The sequence below is a fragment of the Schistocerca gregaria genome, chromosome 10, assembly GCF_023897955.1.
Source record: "Schistocerca gregaria isolate iqSchGreg1 chromosome 10, iqSchGreg1.2, whole genome shotgun sequence".
NCBI classification, from domain to species: Eukaryota; Metazoa; Arthropoda; class Insecta; order Orthoptera; family Acrididae; genus Schistocerca; species Schistocerca gregaria.
The window spans coordinates 140,262,244-140,286,735 of record NC_064929.1 but is presented as its reverse complement, the minus strand read 5'-3'; the positions used below and the strand labels follow the sequence as shown (position 1 = coordinate 140,286,735).

General features: G+C 41.8%; 1 protein-coding gene and 1 pseudogene across 5 annotated transcripts in view; both read right to left on the bottom strand.

Moving 5' to 3' along the window:
* Nucleotides 1-24,492, bottom strand: part of LOC126293305 (aminopeptidase N-like) — a 721,098-nt gene that overhangs the window by 181,459 nt on the left and 515,147 nt on the right. For 4 of the 5 annotated variants that reach the window (XM_049986440.1, XM_049986441.1, XM_049986437.1 and 1 more), the window contains 4 exons: nucleotides 22,488-22,655; nucleotides 17,463-17,603; nucleotides 9,025-9,106; nucleotides 1,535-3,643 (listed from right to left, as the gene is read on the bottom strand). In XM_049986440.1, the coding sequence (XP_049842397.1) occupies nucleotides 3,401-3,643; nucleotides 9,025-9,106; nucleotides 17,463-17,603; nucleotides 22,488-22,655 (634 nt within the window). In that variant the 3' untranslated portion in view covers nucleotides 1,535-3,400. Of the gene's footprint in view, nucleotides 1-1,534; nucleotides 3,644-9,024; nucleotides 9,107-17,462; nucleotides 17,604-22,487; nucleotides 22,656-24,492 lie in introns of those variants that run through there. The other variant, XM_049986438.1, reaches the window with a different exon arrangement.
* Nucleotides 21,348-21,466, bottom strand: LOC126293845 (5S ribosomal RNA; annotated as a pseudogene).

Here is a 24,492-nt window from a genome sequence, read left to right as displayed (position 1 = left end):
GGCACAATACATTCAGTTCTGTAGATGCAGGGGTACTATACAAGTGATAAATGTAACTCATGGTGAGGAAATAATAAATGTGGTGGTAACTTCAAATATGTTAGGAGTCCATGTTGGTGAGGATTTAAATTGTAATAAAACACATTTTGGAACTCCTGAAGCAACTTAGTTCACCCAAATTTGAACTAAGAGACAATGCAGATTGTGGGGAGAGAGAAATCAATAAGTTGACATATTTTTGTTCAATAATGTCATATGGAATAATGTTCTGGGCTAACTCATCTTTAAAAAGAAAGTCTGCATTGTGCAAAAAAAAATGCAGTAAGAATAATACGTGGTGCTTACCCACTATCATCTTGTAGACATCTGTTTGATGAGTTGGGAATTGTGACTACTGATTCACAATGTATTTATCCCATCATGAAGTTTGTGAGGTATATAATTACAATAGCACAATGAAAAATGACATTCATTACTCCACATTAATGTTGTGTTTAGCAAAAAAAGGAGCGCACAATGTTGCAACAAAAATTTATCACTTACCTAGTGATATAAAATGTCTGACAGCCAGCAAAGTAAAATGTGAAAACAAACTTAGGAAGTTTCTCTTTGACAATGCCTCCTATTCCATAGAAGAATTTCTATTACTGTAATGTGTAAAAGATGGTGGGTAGGAATTACTAAATCACATCTGTGTACCTTGTTTTCTTTTTGGAAAAAAAAAGTTCAGAATTTAGCCACATGTACAAATTAATTTTCGATGTAAATTTAAATTCACATAATTATGGTCTCTTGTACTAAACAAAATCATGGAACATGTAACTAACTAACTAACTACAGGCCACACTTTGTTTTTCCATCACTGCCACAGGACTTGGGCAAAGTTTGCTAAGGCAACTCAGATCTGTATCTTAAATTATCTAGAGAAGTTGATGAGGCTGTACGGTTTAGTAATATAGCATCCTTTAGTGGTGCGTACTTGTTACTTTAATCGCTGTATGAGACTGAGTTGGTTTACTGCTTTCACAACAGTGGATCTCAAAATATGTAAGCATTGTAAAATGCCTTTGGTGGAATGTCTGAGGCTCTGGACATCTAGAATTATAACCTGTAATCACATAATTTTTTGTTCACTCATTCTGACAAAATATGCCTAGGAAATTAATCATCAGATAAGTTACTTGACACAATATGAAGTGTGATGTTAACAGGATTAACCAGTGTTCAGACTGCCTTTAATTTTTGATCAGATACTGTGGCGAGCACACAGTCATAGTGCTCCCGTCAGAAGAATTGCTTAGTGATGTCATCATATGAAAAGCTCCCTTCTTCATACTTTATCTACATTCCCTTTCTTTTGTCTGGTTACAACTTTCATCTTTTGAACATAGGTCTGTAAAGCATCTCTCATGTTTTTTATAGGTAATGGTATCTTGTAAATACTGTCTTGCAATCTTTAAAGTTTGAGACATGGTCCAGTAAACAAATAGTAACTGGACTGGTGATAAGGATTTTTTGAGTAATACTTATAATTGCAAAAATGTATAGAACTTCTTTATTCAAAACAAACATTAAAAATACAAATTCATATAATTAACAAAATACAATTTTGACTTATTTATTTTGCTATTACGAACAGTTATATCCCTGCAATATAGTATTTATTTACTTCTGATTATTACATGTTTTCCTGGTATGTGGTAATTAAAACTGTAATTGTAGTTCAAGGACACACACACCTATCAGATGATGCAATGAAACAAACTGTATATGTTACAGTAACGGAAATAAGGAACAAAAATATAAACAAGCAATCACCTAAGATTATTGGCGTGTGTGTGTGTGTGTGTGTGTGTGTGTGTGTGTGTGTGTGTGTGTGTGTGTGACAGAGAGAAAGAGAGAGAGAGAGAGAGAGAGAGAGAGAGAGAGAGAGAAGGAGGTAGGTGATTTAAGGACTCGAGCTCAGAGGTTAATTTAAGGTACAATTTCACATTTTCAATCACAAATTTTCATGTATACTGTCTATATATTTTAACAGAAGGCACAATATCTAGTAGTTCCTTTCAGTCTTTGTTAAGTTACTCACATAAATCCATTACACAGGCACAGTAAATAAATACATTATTTTATTAAAATGACTGTTCTTTAGGAATCACACAAAAACTACACAAATCTAAATGAAATTTCATTTCAGTGAAAATGTTACACTATAGGTTTATTACAGAGAGGTAAAATACTCAAAAGAAAGTTTTATCTTACAGCATCTTTTTTACAGTACTATTTACAAGAATCTTGCACAAACGTTGTCTTTAAGACATCTTTGGAATGATTTATTCATGAAATGCTTCCAGCCATCATACATTGTACTACCTGCTGCTGACGTCCTGAATGCTTTTTGCTAAAATGTCGCAGCTTGACTTTATGACAGTTTTTGTTTGTTGATGAAACATTTCCATCACTAACTTTGTGTTCACATTCCTAGCCAACATTGATTTTTAACTCCTTTATGAAGGCAGTACTACAAACATTTGTAATGCATTTTAATGGAACAATTACAGATTATGAATTCAATCAGTTACAGATAAACACTGAGATACTCCAGAGAAAACATATTAATTTTGTTTTCCAGAATATTTTCTTTGGAAGAATATGGATTTGTCATTGATAACTACATTTGAAAATTATATAAAAAAGCTGTATTGGTCACTGCACAAGGACACAAAAATGTTGTATCATAAAAAAGAAGCAAATTAGCATTAAATGAGTTATCCACTATCAAGAATGCCATTCTAAAATCATGAACTAGGATGCTAACAGTAGAATTTTTTTCAAGTCTTACTGAAAGTTCTGTTTTACTGCCGATGTTTTATTATCAGTACTCTTATACACATTACTTCTCAGCTCAGTGTAGTATGTAAGACTATTTTGTCCAAATGTTTAAAGAACCTAGCATAACAAATAAAATGACATTTAAGTTATGTAATATTTTCTTCAACTGACTATCGTTTTTCACTTTCACACATTTGACAAATTATGGATTCTTAGTGTTTTAATAGAAAGAAGGAAAAGAAACTCACACTAGAAAATGTTTTTGTCAGTTCCTGCTACTTTATGGTGAGCGTATTTGTCCAAATTCTGCCAGATGAAGTAACGAACTATAGCACATACAGTGCAGCAATTGAAATGGAACTCATAGGTCATTTTATGTACCAACAGTGCTGGTTCCTGCCAAAGAAAATTCAATACATTATGGATATTAGTATTGATAATAAAATCAAGTTGACAGGAAGTCACTGGAAGTTGCTGTGGCAGTCTTCATTTCTGTTTTGATGAATAGCAAGTGTGTCTCCACACAGTCAAAATCAAAGGAACACTTCACTGCTGCAATAGTGCTATATTTCTACACAGCAACTGGTGATGCCCTCGTAGAAGAGACAACCGCGATAGAAGGTCGTGCAGCAGGCGTCATGGCACGATACATGTCATGCGGAACGGCTGCAGCCGGGGAGTCTAGCCAGTTTGCAATATCTCTATGAAAACGTTGTGTCCAAGACACCACTTCCTGCAGAGACTCGATGGCACGCTCTATGGTGGCAGATGTGTAGGCAAACTGCCCCCTGTGCGATTCGCGGAAAGCTTTCAGCTGTAAATACAAGGAAGAAAATTAAATATTTTAAAAGCATTAGTCTCTCATCAGCAAAAATTAGTTAATGTGTTCTAAAAGTAACTGTAAAGTCATTTGTGACAGATGTACATCATTCACACAAATAAGGGTACTCTGCCAAAATCCGGACAAATGTAGAACTTCCTTTACCCAAAATTTCATAAGCAAAATATTGAATATTATAAAAAATCCTTTTACATCGACATGACAGTGATATCAATGGTAGGCAATGAAAACCTCCTAACTATCTGTCTGTGAAAAGTTCATGATTCCAGTAACTCAGTTATCAAAGAGAGATATGAAAGTACTTGGATATCTCTATTTGTCAATACTAGGTTTCTACTAGGTAGTTATACACGTAGCTATATTGGCTGTAACATTTTATGTATTTTTTAAAGAAACCATTTCTCCTTCTCCTGTAAAATTAAACAAAGTGGAGTTATGAGGTTTTCATTGCCCACCACTGATATATAGATCACAATCATTCGATGTGCCCATCTTTAGTTCGAATCACGGCCTCAAATATCGCTCTGAAGTGCACCTGCAAGATGCAATGTTATGACAGCAAATGCCACCTCAATGGTGATCCGTAACAACATCTCACTGGAATGTTAAGATTTACTAGGGACCCTTTTAACTATGCTACATACATATTAATCCAGCATATTTAAATCGGAGCTATTGGGAAACCAAAATTCTTACATCAAAACACATCATCAAAAGTGTCAGACAACCAGTTCTGAACCATATGGATCTTGCAATGAGTGTATTGTTCACATATTGAAACCAGCAGATGCTCCTCAGCGCTTACAGTTTTGTGAGTAGCTGTTCACTGAGATAAAAATGAGTGGCTTGGACACGGAGCTCTTCTTTCTGATGCAGCCCGGTTTCACCTGAGCTGATACGTCAACTCTCAGAATCACAGGTTCTGGCCAGTGGAGAATTTGCATAACTTACGCGGCACACCATTGCACGATCAGAAGATTGGGATTTCGTGTGCAGTGTCGGCATGCCACATTATCGGTCCCATCTTCTTTCATCAGATGCTGACTTTTGTGCATTGCATTGCATTGCCAACGTTTTGAAACCATTTGTGGCAGCATTAATAAAGGGCGGAAAAGACCTACAGTTAATTCCAACAGGATGGGGAGACTGTACACACAGTCACCCAAACCTTGGAGCACATTTACACAGCCTTCACAACTGACAGAGTTGAAACTTCCTGGCAGATTAAAACTGTGCTGGACCGAGACTCGAAGTCAGGACCTCTGACTTTCGCGGGCAAGTGCTCTACCAACTGAGTTACCCAAGCACGACTTACGCCCCATCCTCACAGCTCTACTTCCACCAGTACCTCATCTCCTACCTTCAAAATTTTACAGAATCTCTCCTGTGAACCTTGCAGGACTAGCACACCTGAAAGAAAGGATATTGCAGAGACATGGCTTAGCCACAGCCTGGGAGATACTTCCAGAATGACAAAAGCTGTGAGGATGGGGCGTGAGTCGTGCTTGGGTAGCTCAGTTGGTAGAGCATGTACTCGCGAAAGGCAAAGGTCCTGAGTTCGAGTCTCGGTCTGGCACACAGTTTTAATCTGCCAGGAAGTTTCATATCAGCGCACACTCCGCTGCAGAGTGAATATCTCAAACTCACAGAGCTGTTAGCAGGGTCAGTATGATCATGGCCCTAGCTGGCCACCCAGTTCACTTGATCTGTCAGTGTGTGATTACTTTGTGTGGGGAGCCCTAAAGTATAAGGTGTATTGCAACAATGCTCATAGTCTTCAAGAACTGCGGAAGGATGTTTTGGATGAAATTGCAGGAATTCCAGCAGTCCAGCTTTAATCCACTTTCAGCAACTTGCTGACCAGAGCCCAAAAGTGTAAGGAGATGAATGGTAGTAACTTTCAAAATCTGCTATAGTCAGGTACGTCTGTATTTCCTTTCCTCTGCTGCATTTCCTTGTACTGTGGAACTCTGTTCTCCAGGCCACTTTTATTTGTCCCACCCTGTACTGCTACCTTTTCCTCCCTCTTTCCTAAACAGCAAAACAACCAGCTGCCTCCCTCCAAACTGCTAGTTATCCCTCTCTCTGCTTCTCCCTCTGCCCACCCAACCCAACACAACACCGTTGGGTGGCTTGCGGGTATATATGTAGATGTATATGAACCCAGTCCACATGCCAAAATTCAGCATTGGCACTGTTCGCTAGCACCATGTAGAGAGAGAGTGTGTGTGTGTGTGTGTGTGTGTGTGTGTGTGTGTGTGTGTGTGTGTTTACTCTAGCTCCAAAAGGACTACTCTGAATGCTAGCTTGTTTTCTTTCTTTCTTTCTTGTTGCCTATCAATGCCTCAGTGCTTCTGCTTTTTGGTGAGTGGTCTCCTTCTAATTCAGAAAGTGAATACAAAAATTGCAATTACACACACAGAATGGCTGGCCAGTGCTTAACTTCACCAGGCAAAGTTCTGTTACTGCTGATAGGCACACTTTAAACTACAAAAAACTATTTCAGGCTTTCAAAGCTATTACCCCTTCAGGGAGCGAGGAAGGATTGGTTTCGCAAGGTTGAGAAGGAGAAACAAGTAACTTACTCAGATAATAAAAACACGAAGAACATATTTTTGGACATAGGAGGAGACTAAAGTGAAACATCAGTTCTACACTGCATTACTGTTGTCTTCAGTCCAAAACCTTGCTTGACAGGTGGTGGTGATGATGATGTTTGGTTTGTGGCATGCCAAACTGCACAGTTATCAGTGCCCATACAAATTCCCAATCTTTACTCAGTCCAATCTTGCCACTTTTCATGAATGATGCTGAAATGATGAGGACAACACAAACATCCAGTCACCAGGTGGAGAAAATCCCTAACCCAACAGGGAATTGAACCCGGGACCCCGTGATCCAGAGGTAGCAATGCTAGGCACTTAACCACAAGCTGTGGACTGCTTGATAGGGCTCTATGCTGGTCTATCCTGTGCCAAGTATGTTCATCTCTGAATAATGACTGCAACTGACATCCATTTGAAAATGCTTACTCTATTGATACATATGTCTCTGTCTACAATTTTTTCCCCTCACTCTTCATCCATTATCTGAGGATTCGCTGATGCCTCCAAATGTGTCCTCTCAACCGATTCCTTCTTTTAGTCAAGTTGTGTCATAAATTTTCTTTTTCTCCAATTCAATTCAGCACATCTTCAGTTATTTGACCTACACATCTTCAACATTCTTCCGTAGCTCCACATTTTGAAAGCTTCTATTCTCTTCTTGTCTGAGATGAAATTCAGGTTCGATTCCCAATCTGGCACCGACTTACATTTGTTGTAACATATCCACAGAGTGTAACAATGTCTAACAAAAAGTGCCAACATAAGAATATAAGGGGGTGGAGGGAAAACTAACTGAAAATGTGGCACCACTGTAATTAGAAATTCGCTGTGATATCCAGATATCACCATTATTTTTCATGTGGAAATCAAACCTACCATCAACATCAAACTTTCAGTCCTGCTGGTGAATGAATTCTAAAGGAAACTATTCCTACCTTTCAGGAGTTTAAGTCTCTTCCTTAGAGAAGAAAGAGGGATAGATTTGGGAAGAAGGATTGGTCATTCAGACCACAGTTTCACAGAGGTGCCCAAAACATCAGAAAGATCGAACACTGATCAGTCACAAGTTTGTTTCTGAATAACCTACTCATCCCCTCCAGATACAGCAATCTTTCCTGTCTGGCGAAGGGACTAAGAGTTCAGAATGTAAGTAAAAGGTTTTTCCCCCACTTTTAATTTTGTCTCTCACCAGTACTGAAATTTTGCCTTCTGAAGGTATGTTCTAGTCAACTGTCCAGTCTGCCTGCGAACTGACAATTTTCTCGATTGATTTATCCACCTGAACACATTTCTATAGGTCTACCTATCACTCAGCAAACCAAATTGGTAACCTGGTCTTGGTAGCACCACCATTGTGTTTATGCCCGAGAAGCAACGAAGCACCATCGTGTTTATGCCTGAGAAGCAGCAAGAGAGGAGTTATCAACAGCGTACACCTCAGTATTTTTACAAGTGGAGGGTTGTGACATGCTACACATCTTTAAAAACCTGGAGAATGAAGGTCCCATTCAGAACAATCAAACAGAAAGTACAATATTTCTTTTTTTTATTATTTCACAATGCGCCACTTAGCAGTATCCTTAAAAGTGCCGTCCGTGGTGACTTTGCTATTTTCCACAGTGGTGACTGTCGATTCCTCGTCTGATGTCTCAGTCGCAGATGATAATGCCAACTCTCTGCTTGGATCTGTCTGACCAATTTTATTATATTTTCAGTTTCCTCATCTGTCACAGTCTGTCTCATAGAGTAGTATTCACATACATTTTTGGTCCAATACATGGCATTTTGAGTCTTCTAATGCCAAAGCAATAAAATTCACTGTTTTTGCTAGTGGCACTGGAGTTTCAGGTTCTGTTTCCTAGTTTCTACATATTTTTAATTTTTTGCACTGTTCATTTCTAACCAGTATTTTAAAGAGGAGAAATGACCATGAAATGAAACTCTGCATCACAACAAAGAAATGTTGCTTTGCACTGTTATTGGAAAATACCGTCAAGACACTTTCGTTTTTCGTCATTTATTCATAGGGCAAGGTGTACGAAAAATAAATAATGACTCATTTATTCAGGCACCTTTTAAAATGAAATCACCCAGATGGACCAGTTTCTTCTCAGAGTTTCTTTGGTAGCGTCAAAGTCTAGTTTCTGTGACACACATTGTGAAACTTTTGCAGAGACATCAACAAAATATTTGTATGCATTTTATTTGTTCTGTTTTAGGGTAGATACCTGAATTCTGCTTCACTTGGACAGTTCCATAATTTGCACATTGTTCCATTAACTTTTGTTTGTCAACATTTGTTTGCTCCTCCTGTTACTTTCTCTGTCAGTGCTATCACACCTTCTCATTCTAATTAATTTCATTAACAGCAAGTTGTCATCGCTCTATGTGAAGGTCACTTTTCAGGCTCACTCTGTGAGGTAACAATGTGCACTAGTTTGAATTGGAATGTGAATGTACTTAGCCACATAACAAGTCAGTTCCTGTTACAGCAAGGTTACTACATGCCTTGCCAAGTAATAATGTGTATGTAGCACACATTGTCCATGTTTATAAACTTACATGAAATGAAAACAAAAGTGCAACAGATGCTAAAACCAATAAATCGTGATAGATATTTTGTTGTATGCACAAATGACTAACTGCAGGCCATTAAAAAAATTTTAATGTCCTGACACTGGCGATTAGTAGCTGTAAAACTACTGTAAAAGCAAAAAATTAATATCTGAAGTCCCGCCTTCTACTTACATCGTCCAGCTGCACCTGAGTGCTAAGTCCAGCAGTAGCTCCTTCCAGCATGTCCTTAATGGGGAAGTCTGTGTCAGAAAATCTGTAACACGGTACAAAAAGTACAATACATCGGTCTCATCTCCAGTTGCTGACAACAAATTCTGTACATAAATTCTGGGAGAGGAACATATTGTAGAGGACTCCATACAGTTTGATAAAATACACACTCCAGGAAATTGAAATAAGAACACCGTGAATTCATTGTCCCAGGAAGGGGAAACTTTATTGACACATTCCTGGGGTCAGATACTGACAGAACCACAGGCACATAGACACAGGCAACAGAGCATGCACAATGTCGGCACTAGTACAGTGTATATCCACCTTTCGCAGCAATGCAGGCTGCTATTCTCCCATGGAGACTATCATAGAGATGCTGGATGTAGTCCTGTGGAACGGCTAGCCATGCCATTTCCACTTGGTGCCTCAGTTGGACCAGCGTTCGTTCTGGACGTGCAGACCGCGTGAGACGACGCTTCATCCAGTCCCAAACATGCTCAATGGGGGACAGATCCGGAGATCTTGCTGGCCAGGGTAGTTGACTTACACCTTCTAGAGCACATTGGGTGGCACGGGATACATGCGGACGTGCATTGTCCTGTTGGAACAGCAAGTTCCCTTGCCGGTCTAGGAATGGTAGAACGATGGGTTCGATGACGGTTTGGATGTACCGTGCACTATTCAGTGTCCCCTCGACGATCACCAGAGGTGTACGGCCAGTGTAGGAGATCGCTCCCCACACCATGATGCCGGGTGTTGGCCCTGTGTGCCTCGGTCGTATGCAGTCCTGATTGTGGCGCTCACCTGCACGGTGCCAAACATGCATACGACCATCATTGGCACAAAGGCAGAAGCGACTCTAAAAGCTTAAGACGACACGTCTCCATTCGTCCCTCCATTCACGCCTGTCGCGACACCACTGGAGGCAGGCTGCACGATGTTGGGGCGTGAGCGGAAGACGGCCTAACGGTGTCCGGAACCGTAGCCCAGCTTCATGGAGACGGTTGCGAATGGTCCTCGCCGATACCCCAGGAGCAACAGTGTCCCTAATTTGCTGGGAAGTGGCGGTGCGGTCCCCTAAGGCACTGCGTACGATCCTACGGTCTTGGCGTGCATCCGTGCGTCGCTGCGGTCTGGTCCCAGGTTGACGGGCACGTGCACCTTCCACCGACCACTGGCGACAACATCGATGTACTGTGGAGACCTCACGCCCCACATGTTGAGCAATTCGGTGGTACGTCCACCCGGCCTCCCGCATGCCCACTATACGCCCTCGCTCAAAGTCCATCAACTGCACATACGGTTCACGTCCACACTGTCGCGGCATGCTACCAGTGTTAAAGACTGCGATGGAGCTCCGTATGCCACGGCAAACTGGCTGACACTGACGGCGGCGGTGCACAAATGCTGCGCAGCTAGTGCCATTCAACGGCTAACACCGCGGTTCCAGGTGTGTCCGCTGTGCCGTGCGTGTGATCATTGCTTGTACAGCCCTCTCGCAGTGTCCGGAGCAAGTATGGTGGGTCTGACACACCGGTGTCAATGTGTTCTTTTTTCCATTTCCAGGAGTGTAGTATATTTATGAAGCACCTAAATAGAAAAACTACTGGACGGTAGCCCCTTGGGGCAATAATTAACTGACTTTCTTATAGCTGCTCAAATCCACAGTATGTGCAGCTGAAGGCTCTCATATCTGAGCAATGTCTACCAATGTGCACTTTGTCAAGCTGTTCTGGCCACGATGAAGCTATGATACAGATCAATGCGAGCTTTAAAATGGCACCGACAGTGACTGATCTTCACGTGCTGATCTGTTACCAGTTAGAACCATCATTATGCTGAGTTCCACTAGGTGTGGCTTACACTTTAAAAGGAATGGAAAGGAAGATTGGTACTGATACTTAGGAAGGGGAGATTGATACTGACACTTACAGGAAGTCAGTATCAGACCATTTCTGGTCAACTAACTACTGTTATAGATAGGAGAAGTTGGACTTTGTCTTCGGATAAAGCCAGACAACATGCTCCTCAACCCGAAGAAAACTATGGCAGCAGGCACTCACAGGACAGATTACAACATGCCAAAAAGCACACCTACTGGATGTAACAGAGGGAATGAAACCATTGGGACAATTAATACTGGGGATTTCAAGCTTTCATAGTGTTGCACAAAAGCATGAAATATGTAAAAAAATTAATAAATAAAATAAAAAAATAAGAAAATATTGTAATTTGAAATTGAGCCTCAACCCTTGAACTGCACTATAGTTTATCACAAAGAGCACTGGTGCAGACACCAGAAATCCAGCATCTAAAATTATCTGTACGATCAGACACTTACTGTAGGATTGCTTCAAAGGGCAAAGAATTGTGCATTTATGTTAAAAGAGGAACACAGTTTACATCGAGACACGATCCTAGCTTAGTTAGTGAATAAAAACCTTTAAAATATCAGATTTTAAAAGGGCCTGACATCAACAAGAAAATAATTTATTTTTCCCATGTATAGTGGTAGTGTGGATAGTGCTATTAATAGATTAGCAGAAGTCCTAGATAAAATCTCATAAAACATTAACATAATTTTGTACACAGACGAACATTAAAACAAGTATCTGAAATTTCTTTACACACTGTAACTCGAGCACAATGGTAAATGTTGTCTAACCTTTGCACCCACTGTTATTCACCAACCCAAGTTCAGCATAGCTCATCTCAAACCAACACTTTTTCGACTTTTTTCACACCTTTGTCTCTTCCTATATATATATAAAAAACAAAGATTCCAAGACTTACCAACGGGAAAGCGCCGGCAGACAGGCACAATGAACAGAACACACAAACACACACACAGAATTACTAGCTTTCGCAACCGATGGTTGCTTCTTCAGGAAAGAGGGAAGGAGAGGGAAAGATGAAAGGATGTGGGTTTTAAGGGAGAGGGTAAGGAGTCATTCCAATCCCGGGAGCGGAAAGACTTCCCTTAGGGGGAAAAAAGGACAGCTCGCACTCACAAACACATATCCATCCGCACATACACAGACACAAGCAGCCATATTTAAAGGCAAAGAGTAAGGGCAGAGATGTCAGTCGAGGTGGAAGTACAGAGGCAAAGAAGTTGTTGAAAGACAGGTGAGGTACGAGCTGCGGCAACTTGAAGTTAGCGGAGGTTGAGGCCTGGTGGATATCAAGAAGAAAGGATATACTGAAGGGCGAGTTCCCATCTCCGGAGTTCGGATAGGTTGGTGTTGGTGGGAAGTATCCAGATAACTCGGACGGTGTAACACTGTGCCAAGATGTGCTGGCCGTGCACCAAGGCATGTTTAGCCACAGGGTGATCCTCATTACCAACAAACACTGTCTGCCTTTGTCCATTCATGCAAATGGACAGTTTGTTGCTGGTCATTCCCACATAGAAAGCATCACAGTGCAGGCAGGTCAGTTGGTAAATCACGTGGGTGCTTTCATACATGGCTCTCGCTTTGATAGTGTACCACTTCCGGGTTACAGGACTGGAGTAGGTGGTGGTGGGAGGGTGCATAGGACAGGTTTTACACCGGGGGCGGTTGCAAGGGTAGGAGCCAGAGGGTAGGGGAGGTGGTTTGGGGATTTCATAGGGATGAACCAAGAGGTTATGAAGGTTAGGTGGATGGCGGAAAGACACTCATGGTGGAGTGGGGAGGATTTCATGAAGGATGGATCTCATTTCAGGGCAGGATTTTAGGAAGTCGTATCCCTGCTGGAGAGCCACATTCAGAGTCTGATCCAGTCCCGGGAAGTATCCTGTCACAAGTGGGGCACTTTTGGGGTTCTTCTGTGAGAGGTTCTGGGTTTGAGGGGATGAGGAAGTGGCTCTGGTTATCTGCTTCTGTACCAGGTCAGGAGGGTAGTTACGGGATACGAAAGCTGTTTTCAGGTTGTTGGTGTAATGGTCGAGGGATTCAGGACTGGAGCAGATTCGTTTGCCACGAAGGCCTAGGCTGTAGGGAAGGGACCGTTTGAGATGGAATGGGTGGCAGCTGTCATAAAGGAGGTACTGTTGCTTGTTGGTGGGTTTCATGTGGATGGATGTGTGAAGCTGGCCACTGGACAGATGGTGGTCAACGTCAAGGAAAGTGGCATGGGATTTGGAGTAGGATCAGGTGAATCTGATGGAACCAAAGGAGTTGAGGTTAGAGAGGAAATTCTGGAGTTGTTCTTCACTGTGAGTCCAGATCATGAAGATGTCATCAATAAATCTGTACCAAACTTTGGGTTGGCAGGCTTGGGTAACCAAGAAGGCTTCCTCTAAGCGACCCATAAATAGGTTGGCATACGAGGGGGGCATCCTGGTACCCATGGCTGTTCCCTTTAATTGTTGGTATGTCTGGTCTTCAAAAGTGAAGAAGTTGTGGGTCAGGATGAAGCTGGCTAAGGTGACGAGGAAAGAGGTTTTAGGTAGGGTGGCAGGTGATCGGCGTGAAAGGAAGTGCTCCATTGTAGCAAGGCCCTGGACGTGCGGGATATTTGTGTATAGGGAAGTGGCATCAATGGTTACAAGGATGGTTTCCGGGGGTAACAGACTGGTACGGATTCCAGGCGTTCGAGAAAGTGGTTGGTGTCTTTGATGAAGGATGGGAGACTGCGTGTAATGGGTTGAAGGTGTTGATCTACATAGGCAGAGATACTTTCTGTGGGGGCTTGGTAACCAGCTACAATGGAGTGGCCAGGATGTTTGGATTTGTGAATTTTAGGAAGTAGGTAGAAGGTAGGAGTGCGAGGTGTCGGTGGGGTCAGAGGTTTGATGGAGTCAGGTGAAAGGTTTTGTAGGGGGCCTAAGGTTCTGAGGATTCCTTGAAGCTCCGCCTGGACATCAGGAATGGGATTACCTTGGCAAACTTTGTATGTAGAGTTGTATGAAAGCTGACGCAGTCCCTCAGCGACATACGCCCGACGATCAAGTACCACGGTCGTGAAACCCTTGTCAGCCAGAAGAATGATGATGGATCGGTCAGCTTTCAGATGACGGATAGCCTGGGCTTCGGCTGTGGTGATGTTGGGAGTAGGATTAAGGTTTTTCAAGAAAGATTGAGAGGCAAGGCTGAAAGTGAGAAATTCCTGGAAGGTTTGGAGAGGGTGATTTTGAGGAAGAGGAGGTGGGTCCCGCTGTGATGGAGGACGGAACTGTTCCAGGCAGGGTTCAATTTGGATAGTGTCTTGGGGAGTTGGATCATTAGGAGTGGGATCAGGATTATTTTTCTTTGTGGCAAAGTGATATTTCCAGCAGAGACTACGAGTGTAGGACAGTAAATCTTTGACAAGGGCAGTTTGGTTGAGGCTGGGAGTGAGGCTAAAGGTGAGGCCTTTGGATAGGACAGAGGTTTTGGATTGGGAGAGGGGTTTGGAGGAAATGTTAACTACTGAATTGGGGTGTTGTGGTTCCAGATTGTGTTGACTAGAATTTTGAGGTGTTGGGGGGAGTGGAGCTGGAAGTGGGAGATTGAGTATATGGGAGAGACTGGGTCTGTGTGCAATGAGAGGAGGTAGAGGTTTGTTGGAAAGGTTGTGGAGGGTGAGTGAGTTGCCTTTCCGGAGGTGGGAAACCAGGAGATTGGATAGTTTTTTGAGGTGGAGGGTGCCATGCTGTTCTAATTTGCGGTTGGCCTGTAGGAGGATGCTATGTACAGCCGGTGTGGATGTGGCAGAGTACAGATTGAGGACTTTGATTTGGGATAGGACTTGACAGGTGTGTTCATTGGTCGAGTCGATGTATAGGTGAAGGATTAGGCGGGTGAGGGCTATGGATTGTGCTGTTTGGAACTGGTATAAGGACTGATGGAAAAAAGGATTGCAGCCAGAGATTTAAGTGTGAGGCCTTTGGGGGTAATGCCAAATGTCAGACAAGACTGAGTAAATAAAATATGGGAGCATAATCTGGCTAGGGTGAAGGCATGTTTGCGGAGGGAATGTAAATAAAATTTAATGGGGTCGTTGTAGGGATGTTGTGAGGTTGACATGGTATTAGAAGGTGGAAAGGGTAATATGAGGTTAAAGTGAAAGTAAATAGAAATTTATATAGGGAGAGATAAAGGTGTGAAAAAAGTCGAAAAAGTGTTGGTTTCAGATAAGCTATGTTGATTCTGTGCTGAACTTAGGTTGGTGAACAACAATGGGTGCAAAGGTTAAGTAGTTATGTTGTCTCCAGATCACGTTAAAGGGTGGGGAAATTCAAGAAAATTTCGAAAAAAAAATTTCTCGAAAAAAGTTCCGAGAGAAAAAAAAATTTCGAAAAAGTTTTAAAAAAATTTTTTGAAAAAATAAAATTCGAAAAAAATTTTCGAATAAAATCTCGAAAAATATGTTTGTAAATGCATTCAAAGGGCTGGTTGTGTACTGGCAGGTTATGAGAATGAGGCTAACAATTGTTTGTTGAAGAAATAATAACGTGTAAACCTGTGGGAAGCTGCTAAAAAATGATCGGTTATGTGGGAAAAACGGGAATGGAAATAAAACTAAAGTTGTTGGAAATAACTGAGATGGTTGTTTAATGGGTGAAAGGAACTGAAGCTGTGAAATAGTATTCACGAGTTTACACGAAATGTTTGTAAACTTGGAACAGTGGATTTTATAGCAGCGGTTATGTTGAAAGTGTTAAAAATTTTTAGGTTATGGTTTGAAAGTAAATTACGTATTATTGAGTATAATTAGGAAGGATAAAATGTATGGTAGATTACAAAAAAAAAGGAAGATGAATACAAAGTGAAACTACTTGTACAAACAAAAAGAGAAAGTAAGATGATAGAGAAGATTTCGAAATGCAATTGTTGTGTTCAAATTAATGATGATGTAAATAAAATAGAGAGAAACTTCCACATGGGTAAAATATATTAAAAACAAAGATTCCAAGACTTACCAAGCGGGAAAGCGCCGGCAGACAGGCACAATGAACAAAACACACAAACACACACACAGAATTACTAGCTAATTTCCAAGACTTACCAAGCAGGAAAGCGCCGGTAGATAGGCACAGTGAATAAAACACAAACACACACACAGAATTTGAGCTTTCGCAACCGGCGGCTGCTTCGTCAGGAAAGAGGGAAGGAAAAGGAAAGATGAAAGGATGTGGGTTTTAAGGGAGAGGGTAAGGAGTCATCCCAATCCCGGGAGCGGAAAGACTTACCTTAGGGGGAAAAAAGGATAGGTATATAAACGCGCGCACACACACACACACACACACACACACACACAAACATATATCCATCCATACACAGACACAAGCAGACTTGTGTTCATCCCTATGAAATCCCCAAACCACCTTCCCTACCCTCTGGCTCCTACACTTGCAACCGACCCCAGTGTAAAACCTGTCCTATGCGCCCTCCCACCACCACCTACTCCAGTCCTGTAACCCGGAAGGTGTACACGATCAAATGCAGAGCCACGTGTGAAAGCACCCACGTGATTTACCAACTGACCTGCCTACACTGTGACGCTTTCTATGTGGGAATGACCAGCAACAAACTGTCCATTCGCATGAATGGACGCAGACAGACAGTGTTTGTTGGTAATGAGGATCACCCTGTGGCTAAACATGCCTTGGTACACGGCCAGCACATCTCGGCACAGTGTTACACCGTACGGGTCATCTGGATACTTCCCACCAACACCAACCTATCCAAACTCCGGAGATGGGAACTTGCCCTTCAATGTATCCTCTCTTCTCGTTATCCACCAGGCCTCAATCTCCGCTAATTTCAAGTTGCCGCCACTCATACCTCACCTGTCATTCAACATCATCTTTGCCTCTGCACTTCCGCCTCAACTGACATCTCTGCCGAAACTCTTTGCCTTTAAATATGTCTGCTTGTGTCTGTATATGTATGGATGGATATGTGTGTGTGTGTGTGTGTGTGTGTGTGTGCGCGCGAGTATATACCTATCCTTTTTTCCCCCTAAGGTAAGTCTTTCCGCTCCTGGGATTGGAATGACTCCTTACCCTCTCCCTTAAAACCCACATCCTTTCGTCTTTCCCTCTCCTTCCCTCTTTCCTGAAGAAGCAACCGTTGGTGTGTGTGTGTGTGTGTGTGTGTGTGTGTGTGTGTGTGTGTGTGTGTGTGTGTGTGTGTGTCTATAACTGAATATAGAGTGTTTCCACCGCAGCACTAATGGGCGCTTCTGCTCTAAAGTACTGCGCGACTGTTAAGACCCTTAAATACTGAGTTTACACCTTGTCTTATTGAAATCTATGTTTATGATATTTTAAGAGATAAAAGGAAAACCAGAGGAAGCTCTTTTTAATTATAGTTGTTTTTTCTCCACATACCATGCTCATACCTAACTTTCATTGTGCAAATGTCTGACCAAAAAGAAAGACAATTTTTCAAATAATTAATACTATATGAAATATTTCAACCTACCTTTTTGTAAGGTTAGTCCAGTGTTCCCTTACATAATCAAAAGCTATAGCACGAGCCACAGGGTTTCTCGGAACAGCCCTCCAGATCGTTAACGCATCCTGAACCCTCATGATCTTGCCTTCTAGAGGGGCATTTAGCAACCTGCATGCAAAAGGAAACAAATTACCTTTCCTATTCAAAATTGAAATAACAAAAGAATATTAATAATATTTCTCATGGATGACAAGCATCCATTAAACAGATGCCAATGCAGAAACACATATGTGGCTTATGGACACAGAATTATCCACAAAGCAAATTTTCTTAGGGCGACAAATAGAAAGAAATAATTATCACAACTGCTTAAAAGAATCATTGAGCTACTACAACGATTTTTTGATCAGAACTGATAAACATCATACCATATACCTCGGTTTAAGACGTTTGCCACTTGTGTCTGAAAATTATATATAACAGTCATTTCCACCACTTTTTTCACTGAAAAACCAGATCGCAACAGATGTATTTACATTCACAAAAAGATAAAAATTGGTAAGAGAAAAAACAGAAGTACCAGCTGGCTTTGAAACACCTTCACAGAATACCTCGAGCACAAAATGTGTTGCATGCTGAACTGTGCCTAGCAATCACTGCTTTGGCTCAGCAGGCCACCAGTCAATGCCTCATGTCACTGAATAATCCACTGCAGTTTCTGGGATTAGGATGTGTTTGTGGGAGACGATCAGTCAAATTCCTTATTTGTATACTGACATTCTCTGGACCTCACTGCCACACTTGCTTCACAAGACTTTTAATGTAAGACACACATTTGGTCATGTGATATTCCAGATGTAAATATGTCAGGGAAGTTCTAGCAGAACATAAATAATGTATAAGTAAAGAAGACCACTTACTGAATTGCTACAACAATGAGCCATCAAGAGGTACACATAAAAAGAGTGAAAATTTCACTAGTTTGGATCCACTTCCATATAGTGGTAACCATCACCCATCACCAAACTCCTGTGAGCCAAATGGCTGTAAGAAAAATAGTTACTCCTGTCTGTAGATGGATCAGGCACTCCACCCAAGAAAAGAAAAGCGAGAAACTGAAGCAGAACAAAATACAGAAACGAAATTTAAAAGATTCCAAAAAGACAGGCAAGACAATTGACAGCACAAGAGAGACAAAAAAAGTGGACAAAGGAATGAGTACTTGAGACAGCTTAAAGCTGTCACACATATATGTGACATAATTGTGGTCCTTAGGTGGCCTGCAACATAAGTAGAAGAGAATGAATGCGAATGCATGGGCATACGGCATATATGGCCAGGAGAGCTCTTGTGTGGAATTTTGGCACCTGGCTCAAGTCATTTTATTTTATACCACTTTGGTGACTAGTGTGTTGAGTATGCTTAAATGATGAGGACAACACAACACGCACGTCGCAATTGGAGAAAAACTCCCACCTGGCAGGGAATCGAATGCTGGCATCTTCTATGGTATTCAGCCATACTAGACACTCAGCTAAGGAAATGGGTAGTAGAAGCAAAAAAAGACTTAAAATGAATGTGGTTCCACTTAATGATGTATTGGAACAGCTGGATCGAATTTTTCCTGCCGATATTTTAGAACTATTTAAGTGTTGTTTGACGACCACATACTTCAAGTGGAATGAACAGTTTTATGGGCAAATGGATGGCGTGGCTATGGGAAGCCCCTTAAGTCCCGTAATTGCAAACTTCTTTATGGAGAAATTCGAAGGACAGGCCTTAGGTACTGCCAGCAAAAAACCAAATGTATGGTTCCGATACGTGGATGACACGTTTGTGCTGTGGAGACATGGTAGGGAGGAACTATGCTGGTTTCACGAACATCTAAACAGCATAAACTCGAGAATTCAGTTTACAATGGAGGAGGAGGTGGAGGTAAACGGCAAATTACATTTCCTCGGTGTGCTTGTTTTTAGAAACGAAAATGGTAATTTGGGCCACTCAGTATACTGCAAACCCACACAAACAACCGTTATTTGCACCGGGATTCGAACCACCACCCACAACAGAAGTGGGGTATTATCAAGACGTTGGCGGACAGAGCTAAAAATATTTGTGAACCTGAGTTGCTCGAAGCTGAGATGGAACATCTCCACAATGCACTAATGAAGAACAGATATTCGTCCGCCAAAATAAAACGTGCGTTGAGGCAGCCACGCAGAATTCATACTGACGTACAGGCCACTGCAAAATCTAAGGTTTTCCTGCCGTTTGTTAAAAATGTAACGGATAGAATATGGAGGATCTTGATGAAGCGGAATATTACCGTAACTTACAAGCCCACCAGGAAGATACAGGAATACCTTAAGCCTGCCAAGGACGCTCGCAAACCTTTGGAAAAAGCTGGAGTGTATAGGATCCCATGCAGCTGCGGTGATGTTTATGTAGGTACAACCAAAAGAACAGTTTCTAAACGTTTGGAAGAGCACAAGGGAAATTGTAGAAGAGGAGAAACGGAACGATCAGATGTTGCGGAGCATGCTTTCCAGCCAGGGAACCACAATATTCGTTTCGAGGAGACACAAGTACTAGCGGCCACAAGCGGATACTACGAAAAGGCTCTACAGGGAGGCACTCGAAATCGCTAAACACCCAAATAATTTCAACCGAAAGGAGGAGGGCGTGAAATTGAACGGTATATGGATGCTGGTGTTAAAGAAGATGTGTACCACCCGTCCACTACTGGGTGATGGCAACGGCGATCGACGGCGACGGACAGCGGCCAATTGCACTGACGTTTTCAAAACACGTGACGTCACACCGCGGCGCAGGAGCTCGCGGAGACGGAATTTAGCGGCAGTCAGTAGCAAGCCAGTGGGTGTGTTGGACCTTCTATCAACCTACGGACCCCCTTGAAGATGTCTCCCGCAGTCGGAGACGAAACGTTGGGAATTGAGAGAAAATTCATCAACCGACTACAGCATAACAGCCCGGATAATTATAATGGACAAGAATGTAGCAATGTGATAACTTGGGAAGGACATCAAAATTTTGTGGTAAACAGACTTTATTTGATGTAAAAATTATGAGTAAAGGAAAATTACAGCCTTCAGGAAATAATGAGGATACAGCCCATTTTTAACACCATTTAGTTACCTTTCGATAACAACCATGTGGTGACAATTTGCAGCAGTATTGTTAGTCTTTGCATGCATTTCATTTGCAAGAATACTTGTGAGTGTATCAAAGAATGTACAAGGAATTATTTTGCCAATGTTCCGTAATACACAATCTGATCAAAGGTATCTGGACACCCCTACGTACCATGGAACTGACCACTAGATGTCACACAAGGTAGACCCACTAGTATAAAGGTGGCAGGGAGTATTGTGTTGTCAGTACAGAAGCAGTAAGCAGAAGCAGTAAGAGCAGAGTGGGTCAGCCAGCAGAGCTCAGGGGCTTTGAACAAAGGCTAGTCACTGGATATCACGTGAACAAGCTTTCTACAGCTGCCAAAGTCAATTGTCAGTGGTCTAATTGTGAAGTGGAAATGTGAAATAATAATCATGGCTAAACTGTGACCATGTAGACCTCACATACCGATAGACAAGTTGTAAAAAAAATCATGTAAAATTCAATGGAAAGAATCGCTCATCAGTTCCAAAGCAGTCCAGCTAGCACAACGACTGTGTGTTGGGACTTAAAAAAAGCACTCCGTCTTCAGGACACAAGTGGCCCATCGGGATCATCCGATCGCCGTGTCATCCTCAACTGAGGAGGGGGATGGGGGGGGGGGGGGGGTCAGCACACCACTCTCCTGGTCGTTATGATGGTTTTCTTCAACCGGAGCTGCTACTATTCGGTCGAGTAGCTGCTCAATTGACATCACAAGGCTGAGTGCACCCCAAAAAATGGCAACGGTAAATGGTACCCCCAGATGGTCACCCATACAAGTGCTGGCCACACCCGACAGCGCTTAACTTCGGTGATCTGACAGGAACCGGTGTATCAACTGTGGCAACACCGCTGCCATAAGTACTAAAAAAGAATGGGGTATAATTGTTGGGCAGCTACCAATAAGCCACACATTCCTGTAATCAATCCTATGCTACACTTGAGGTGGTGTAAGAGTGCCACCACCGGACAGTGAATGGCTAGAAATGAACGATTTGGAGTATACCATGTGGCAATCCAACGGAAGCTTTTTGGTTTGGTGACTGCCTGAAGAAGTCAACTGCCATCGAGTGTAGTGCTAACAGTGAAGTTCAGAATAGGTCATCTTACAGAATGTGGGCATTTTTCATGGTTAAGGTGTGTTCCCATTATTGTACATGAGAAGGAGCTAAATGCAGAAGGATAGGAACACATTTTACAGCACTGCGTACTGTAGACAGAAGTGGGCCAGTTTCAGCATGAGAATGCAATCACTCAAAGCAGCATCTGTCATCTGCGAGGGAATTGTTTGTGGAGAATAATGTTTCTAATATGTACTGGCCTGCCCAGAGTCCAAACCTAGTGGAACACCTTTTGGACAAGTTAAAATGTAGACTTCAGTCCAGACCCCAGCATCCACCCTCACTACTGTCTTCAATTTTGGCTCTTGAGAAAGAAATGACTGCCATCCCTCCACACACGTTCAGACACCTTATGGACAGTGTCTGGCTGACCAGGGTGGCAGAACGGTTCTAGGCGCTACAGTCTGGAACCGCGCGACTGCTACGGTCGCAGGGTCAAATCCTGCCTCGGGCATGGATGTGTGTGATGTCCTTAGGTTAATTAGGTGTAAGTAGTTCTAAGTTCTAGGGAACTGACGTTAAGTCCGATAGTGCTCAGAGCTATTTGAGCCATGGAAAGTGTCTGCGGCAGAGGTCAAGCTGTCATAAAGGTAAAATGTGCACGCACCCCATATAAAAGTCCACTTGTAAGTGTCCAGATGCCTTTGATCAGATAGTGTATAGTTGCTCAACTAGTATCAAACTAATAAATTACACGTGATATCTGTATGTCCACTCCAGTAGCTAAGATGCCACATACGAACTGTTTTCGACTCACATGGCGATCAGTGAGGGCTGCCGACTGCACATGAGGCTGGACAGTAGGACGCGCTGCTGTGCCGGGTCCGTCGTGTTGCGGAACTCAGCCATCGCAAAGTTGAACTCTGCATCACCACCCTCCATCACAGCGGCACAGTACACGGTACGCCGCAGGTCCACGGGAATCCTGTGAAATAATCACTACTAACAGCTGAACAATCTCACAACGTGAGTTTTCCTTCATTTAATCATCAATAACTGTCCAACAGTAATAGTTGATCTTTTCATCTAATAGCTGTGGAAGAAAATGATTTCTTTATGTGCATGTTTGTAGGTGATTAATGCGACCTCTGGCTATGGGACTTCCGTAGTGAAAGAGATGGCGATGTGCTACCCATTTACGCAATTTATAAGTGTGTCTGTGTATGTGCGGATGGATATGTGTGTGTGTGTGCGAGTGTACACCTGTCCTTTTTTTTCCCCTAAGGGAAGTCTTTCCGCTCCCGGGATTGGAATGACTCCTTACCCTCTCCCTTAAAACCCACACCCTTTCATTTTTCCCTCTCCTTCCTTCCTTCCTGACGAAGCAACTGCCAGTTGCGAAAGCTCGTAATTTTGTGTGTGTGTTTGTGTGTTTTGTTCATGTGCCTGTCTGCCGGCGCTTTCCCGCTTGGTAAGTCTTGGAATCTTTATTTTTAATATATATATATATATATATATATATATATATATATATATATATATATATATATATTACACTCTACTATTTTCATTCAGTATCTCCCCCCCCCCCCCCCCTCATCCATTTCTCTCAGCCTGCATCTGCACACACTACGTATTGTTATGTCTTAATGTCTGCTTCTCACCTCACAATATTAGCAGACTCTCCTGCTTTACCATTTAATACTCAGTTATCCCCAAACCATTTGTTTTTCTTTGACACGAAAAATTTTCCTACAAACCTGTCTTCAGAACTGGCAAAGGAAATCGAAGATATACCATTTACATTCTTTCCTAAGAAAGGTTACAAAACAGACAGACAATTAGCGACCAATTTCCTTATTGTCATCTTTTTCCAATATATTCGAAAAAGTAATGTACTTGAGAGCAGTATCACACTTAAGTAGAAACAATTTATTTAGATATCATAGTTTGGATTCCAGCATGGTTGCTCAACTAAGAATGATATTTATAACATTCACACATCAAACTATTATAAGCCATAAATAATAAAATATCACTAATTGGTATTTTTTGTGGTCTTCCCAAGGATGTTTTATGGAATTGATGGCTTTAAGTAAAGCTGGTTTGAATCATACTTAACAAACAAAATGCAAAAAGGTGTGCAGAATAAGAAATTGAAGGGCAGAAAATTTTAATCTTGGAACAAGCCACGAAGGAAGGTCAGAAGGTTCAATTATGGGTCCACTCCTATTCCTTATCTCCCATTTAACATTCAACGAGCAGAATTGGTGCTTTTTGCAAGCAATACTGGTGTTATGACAAAATCACATTATAGAGAAAGCAACTGAAAATATCCTTAATAATGTTTATCAAAAAATTATTAAGTGATCATCTGAAAATGGACCCTTTATATATTTTGAGATAAAACATTATATCCAGTTCTGTGCAACAACTGATGCAGCTTATGAACAAAGTCAGAAAATATGGCAGAATGTTCCAAATTTTTAGGTGTATATGTTGATGAAAACTTGAACTGGAAGTAGAATATTCTCTTCAGACAACTGATAATCTTGGAAACAAACTAATTACCCTCCTGACAATATTTTGCATTTTTTCACTAAGTAACACCTTATGGAATAATTTTTGGAGTAACTCAGCACTCAGAAAGAAAGAATACATTGCCCAAAATTGAGGAAGAATAAGGTGTTCACCCATGTATTTATGTAGCTACCTCTCCATGGAGCTAGGCATGTTAACTGCTAATGAAACTTGTCATAAATAATCCATCACAATTTAAGAAGTCAATTGAGGTGCATACCTACAACACTAGAGGGAAAAAT